Genomic DNA, 6,000 nt, shown 5'->3' with positions numbered 1-6,000 from the left:
GAGACTAGAGAGGGCCGGGGGCGGGGCTGCCAGGGACTGGAGAGCGAAGCGGAGTCGGAGGGAGAAGAAGAAGAGGCAGAACCCGGAGAAGCGCCACACGCGCGGAGTTTGGGGTGGAGACAGGGACGGAGAGACGCAGAGACCGAGAGACGCAGAGCGAGGGAGAGACGGGGTGGGGGAGAGGGCGGAAAGAGAAAACAGGCGCGAGCGAGGCAGGCCAAGCGGCCAAGTGGGAGGAAAGAGCGAGGAGAGCGAGCGACGGCGGCAGCGGCTACAGGGAGGGACCCTGGGGCCGCGGGCGGGTCCTGGAGGGCGCGGGCGGCGGGACCCGCGGACGGCGGGGCGGGGCCCGGGGCGGCCAGGGGCAGGCAGGGGGTCCCCGGGGCGGGCGGGGCCGGGACGGGGAGTGAGGGCGTGTCCGCAGCAGAGCCGCCCCCGCCCCGCCCCCGGGCTGCGCGGCGAGGCTGAGCCGGGCCCGGGCGCCGGGGCCGGGGGCGGCTGGCGCGGGCAGGAAGCGCCTCGCGGCCCGGGCCCGCCCCCCGCCTCCCGCCGCCTCCGGGCTCCCGGCTCCCGGCCGCGCCGCGCCCCATGCACTCGCCGCGCCGCGCAGCCCGCGCACGCCCGGATGGCTCCTCGCGCCGCGGGCGGCGCACCCCTTAGCGCCCGGGCCGCCGCCGCCAGCCCCCCGCCGTTCCAGACGCCGCCGCGGTGCCCGGTGCCGCTGCTGTTGCTGCTGCTCCTGGGGGCGGCGCGGGCCGGCGCCCTGGAGATCCAGCGTCGGTTCCCCTCGCCCACGCCCACCAACAACTTCGCCCTGGACGGCGCGGCGGGGACGGTGTACCTGGCGGCCGTCAACCGCCTCTATCAGCTGTCGGGCGCCAACCTGAGCCTGGAGGCCGAGGCGGCCGTGGGCCCGGTGCCCGACAGCCCGCTGTGTCACGCTCCGCAGCTGCCGCAGGCCTCGTGCGAGCACCCGCGGCGCCTCACGGACAACTACAACAAGATCCTGCAGCTGGACCCCGGCCAGGGCCTGGTGGTCGTGTGTGGGTCCATCTACCAGGGCTTCTGCCAACTGCGGCGCCGGGGCAACATCTCGGCCGTGGCCGTGCGCTTCCCTCCCGCCGCGCCGCCCGCCGAGCCCGTCACGGTGTTCCCCAGCATGCTGAACGTGGCGGCCAACCACCCGAACGCGTCCACTGTGGGGCTGGTGCTGCCTCCCGCCGCGGGCGCGGGGGGCAGCCGCCTGCTCGTGGGCGCCACGTACACTGGTTACGGCAGCTCCTTCTTCCCGCGCAACCGCAGCCTGGAGGACCACCGCTTCGAGAACACGCCCGAGATCGCCATCCGCTCTCTGGACGCGCGCGGCGACCTGGCCAAGCTCTTCACCTTCGACCTCAACCCCTCCGACGACAACATCCTCAAGATCAAGCAGGGCGCCAAGGAGCAGCACAAGCTGGGCTTCGTGAGCGCCTTCCTGCACCCGTCCGACCCGCCGCCGGGTGCACAGTCCTATGCGTACCTGGCGCTCAACAGCGAGGCGCGCGCGGGCGACAAGGAGAGCCAGGCGCGGAGCCTGCTGGCGCGCATCTGCCTGCCCCACGGCGCGGGCGGCGACGCCAAGAAGCTCACCGAGTCCTACATCCAGCTGGGCTTGCAGTGCGCGGGCGGCGCGGGCCGCGGCGACCTCTACAGCCGCCTGGTGTCGGTCTTCCCAGCCCGGGAGCGGCTCTTTGCTGTCTTCGAGCGGCCCCAGGGGTCCCCCGCGGCCCGCGCGGCTCCGGCAGCACTCTGCGCCTTCCGCTTCGCGGACGTGCGAGCCGCCATCCGAGCTGCGCGCACTGCCTGCTTCGTGGAACCGGCGCCCGACGTAGTGGCGGTGCTCGACAGCGTGGTGCAGGGCACGGGGCCGGCCTGCGAGCGCAAGCTTAACATCCAGGTACACCCAGGCTGCGGCGGCGGCGGCGGCGGCGGCGGCGGCGGCGGGGGCGGCGGCGGGGGCGGGGGCGGGGGCGGGCGGGAACCGAGCGGGTCGTGAACTGAGCGGGTCACAGGTGGGAGCGCGCAGAGATCCAGATGGAACCCAGGTGTGCACGCGAGAATACAGGTGTTCCCTGAGGGTTACTACTGGCGCCTGTATGGCCCAGGTGGGCATGTGCAGGGACTCAAGTGAGTGCCGGCTCACGGGCGCGCATACCTAGGCGTACTGGGAGGGGTCCAAGTGGCCACAGGTACCCAGGTGCGCATAAAGCCCAGGTATGCACTTGGGGGTCACAGGTGCATACTGAGGGCCCAGTAAGTGACTGCATGCCTGACCAAAGGTGTGTTCTGGGGCCACTGTGTGAGCCTGTCAGAGCTACCATTGCACGTTGGTGATGCGTGCATGGGTGTGGCAGGTGTGCAAGGAGCCACACAGGTGTGCACCAGGGCCCTGCAGAAGTCTGCATGGACCTGTGTGCCAGCAAGCTGAGACCTGAAGACGCATGGGGCAGACAGGTGTACTGCAGGACACTGGTACAACGGGACAGGGCTAGGTGTGCAGTGGGACGTGCGTGGCAGGGGACGCAGGTATTTGGGCGTGAGTCTGAGGAGGCCGCATGGTTGGCAAACAGGTGTGTGCCTGAGGCCAACTTTTATTCACCTATTCTGCAAATATTTCCTGAGCACCTAGTATGTACCAGGTGTGGGAGTCTGGGGTAAACAATAGCACTTGTGGAGTGCCAGCTAGGGGCATCACATGTCACAATTCCCAGTTCTCAGAACAAGCCTCTTAGATAGCCTCTATTCTCATCACATTTTACAGATGAAGAAACAGGCACAGAGAGGTTAAGTAACTTGCTGAGGATCACACAGTTGGGCACTAGCAGAGGTGGATTTGAATCCAGCCTGTCTAGCCTTAGCATCTGTGTTTTTAATTCCCAGCCTTTGCTGCCTTCTGGACTTGGATCTCAGAATGTGTGTGTTCTGGGGGAGTCCCAGGCAGCTGGGGTGGACAGATGCCAGGGCCAGGAGAATGGAGGCATGTGAACAGTGGTGTTTTGGGGGCAGGAGAGGGCCGTGGGGCTCAGTGGGGAATGAGGAGGAGTACAGGCGGGTATGGGGCCCAGGTGTCTGAGGCTGGGTTGGGCAGTAGCAAGGGGGGCCAGGTTGAGGGGATCAGCAGGTGTGTTGACATGACAAGGGTGCGGGAGGGGACTTGGTGTGGTTCCCTTAAAGGAAGTTCTTGGCAAGGGATTGCTCCTCAGACTGGCTTTGGGAGCTGGGTCTGTTGATCCCCATGGTTCACCTTGAGGAATGAGGCTCCAGAATGACAATGGGGCCTTTCCCATACCCTCCACCCATCTGAGTCTGGGGAGCCCACTTCAGCCCCACTGCCTGCCATTCCCTTAGGAAGCTGCATCTCCATCAGCAAAATGCAGAACTCACCCTTCTTGTGGTGATCCCAAGCCTTCCTTGGGGCCCCACCCTGTCCCTTCTCCGTGGCTGTGACAAGAATTTCATGAGATTAACCATTCCCTTGTGGGCGGGTTGAACACTGGGGCTTTGAGAAAATGCAGATTCCTTCTCCTGAGGTCGAGGTCCGGCTCCTACGTCTGCCCACCATCTGGCCAGCCACCCTGAAAATAAAGGTCACGGTGGGTGAGCAGGGCAGACAGTCTAAGGGGTGGTGGGGCTGCTTGCCCAGTGCTGTGGTTGGTTCATCCACCATCTCCACCCCAGAGCTTCATCTCCCAAGCAACTGTGTTTGGCACGGGGGGGTCTCAGTGGGGAGTCGCTGAACGGAGAGAAGTGTCCTGTGGGCTGAGGGCCTTCCTCCTGTAGTTTCAGGCCCTGTGTCCGGGCCCTCTGGTGTGAGCTGATCTGTGGGATTCCTCAGGCCAGCCCAGGGTTCCCTCCCACTCTGGCAAGAACCACTCTGGTTCCCACAGTCCGGTCCCTCGGTGCAGTGACTCACCCAGCTGAGGGGGGCTGGAGCTTCTCTACCTAAGGGGACAGGGCCTCTCCAGGGACACAGCCCCAGGACAGAGTGGCCAAGGGCCTCTTCCCCACTCCAAGGCCACAGATTCCGGCTGCGGCCTTCGTTGGTCACCCTCCCTGTGTTTTCCACACCCTTCTCCTCTTCCCTGTGCCCGCTGTGGGCACACGCCAGTGCTACTTGGCAGTATTTCCCAGAGGTGCTCAAGGTCCCCGGTCTGGGCCTCTAGCATGGGCAGGAGCGGGGGAGGGATCATTATTCTTGCTCCAAGCTGTTGCCAGCTATGCAGCGACAGATTCAGAACCTAGACTTTGCATCAGGCTGCTTGGGTTCAAGTCCCACTTTGTCACTTCTCAGCTGTGTGACCTTGCCAAGGAATTTAACCTCTCGGCCTCAGTTTCTTCATCTGTGAAGTGGGGACAGTAAAAGCAATCCTTATCCCAAAGCATTGTTTTAAGGACTAAATGAATTGATAAATGCAGCTCAGTGTACCGAGTACACAGTAAGCACCAAGCAGATGGCAGCTCTTCTTGTTATTACTCTAAGGGACATTATTAGCACAGGTCTCTGCTTGGTCCTGGAGAGCAGTTACCTAATCTGGCTTGTTCTGCAGCCGTAAAGACCCCACCATCTCCTACTTCTAGCCCCAGATGACACCTCCATAGACATTTACTAAGTCCCTATTGTGAGCCCAGTCCCATGCTGTGCCCTGGGGAACCAATGGCAACTCATTTTGTTTCTACTCTTGTGGGCTGGGCAGGCGAGCCGAGGACGGATGTGTGACCAGGCACTTATACACAGGGCAATGCATGCTACAAAGGGAGAATGAGGGTGGAGGGAGCCCAGTGGAGGGGGCGGAGGAGCAGGAGGCAGCCAGATAAGGCGGGAGAAGAGGAAAGGGGTCCAGGCAAAGGGAGCAGCCTGTGCGAAGGCTGTGAGCGGGCTCAAGGGGGTCTGCGTGGCCAGGCGAGTAGAGTGGGAAACACATGACACAAGGGCCAGGGAGGCCCGGGGAGACCATCCTGGGGAACCTGGACTTTATCCTGGGGCCCTGGGAGCCGTGAAGGGTTTTAGCCAGAGGAGTGGAGTGGTCTCAGCGGGCACCTGAGTCTCCCTGCTGCAGAAGGGCAATGCTCGTGAATACCTGCCTCTTAGGGCTGTTGGGGGTATTAAATGAGATCATTTATGTACCTGGCGCCTGTTTGCAATGACTACAATTCTTCTACATATTATTTTAGAAAGCCCCTAGGTAGCTGGTGAGAATGAGCAATGGAGGAGGGAGAGTGGTTGAGAGGCTGAGGCCGCCTCCCGGGAATAGATTCCTTCACTCAGTCGCAAATATATCTTGAGCACTTACTATGTGCCAGGCTCTGTGGTGGGTGCCAGGTGGCAATGGGGAGATGGGGCCAGCCTTGTTCTCTGGAGACATGGCTGGCCTGGTCTGCAGCAGTGCTGAGGGCTTGGAGGGTGGCAGGTGGGCTCTGGACAGATTTAGGGGCTGGGATGCAGCCCCAGTGGTGGGGAGTGGCGGGATGGAGGAGCAGAAAGCTGCCCAGAGTCAGGCCCAGCAACAGGATAGATGTTGGTGCCCATGGGGTGGGGCATGTGATGCAGTACCTCTGGGGAAGAGGATGAGTTTGGTCTGGGGAGAACCAGGGGCCTAGAATCCTTTTTTCTCCTGGTCCCATCTGGCCGGGTTTCTCTGGCACTGGCACTAGGTGGCCTGGGTGGGGCTGCACATGGGGCAGGAACCCAGGGCCAAATGACCGGCAAGTGGGGCAGCTCAGCCAGGCCTTTGGAAACCCAGCCTCTCGCTCCTGCTTGAGGGTCTCATGAAGAACCCTGGGCCCCGGCAGGAATCCCTCGAGCTGCCCACAACTCCAGAGCCTGGGCCGGGATGGCCTCCCGACATTCCGGGTTCCCAGCTGGCAGGACTTGCCCTCTGCTCTCCTCCTTCTTCCCGAGAACCCAAAGGGAGAAGCTGCTGAAGTGTGAGGCCAGAGGTAGAGAAGCTCGGTCCCCACAGC

General features: G+C 63.3%; 1 protein-coding gene across 2 annotated transcripts in view; it reads left to right on the top strand.

Moving 5' to 3' along the window:
- Positions 1 to 504: 504 nt before the first annotated feature.
- Positions 505 to 6,000, top strand: part of PLXND1 (plexin D1) — a 51,488-nt gene continuing 45,992 nt past the window's right edge. For both annotated transcript variants that reach the window (XM_063630207.1, XM_055259117.2), the window contains exon 1: positions 505 to 1,936. In XM_063630207.1, coding sequence (XP_063486277.1) covers positions 626 to 1,936 — 1,311 coding nt within the window. In that variant the 5' untranslated portion in view covers positions 505 to 625. The remainder of the gene's footprint in view (positions 1,937 to 6,000) is intronic.

This window comes from Symphalangus syndactylus, chromosome 21, assembly GCF_028878055.3.
Source record: "Symphalangus syndactylus isolate Jambi chromosome 21, NHGRI_mSymSyn1-v2.1_pri, whole genome shotgun sequence".
NCBI classification, from domain to species: domain Eukaryota; kingdom Metazoa; phylum Chordata; class Mammalia; order Primates; family Hylobatidae; genus Symphalangus; species Symphalangus syndactylus.
Note: the sequence above shows the minus strand (reverse complement) of the source record. Positions and strands in the feature narration are given on the sequence as shown.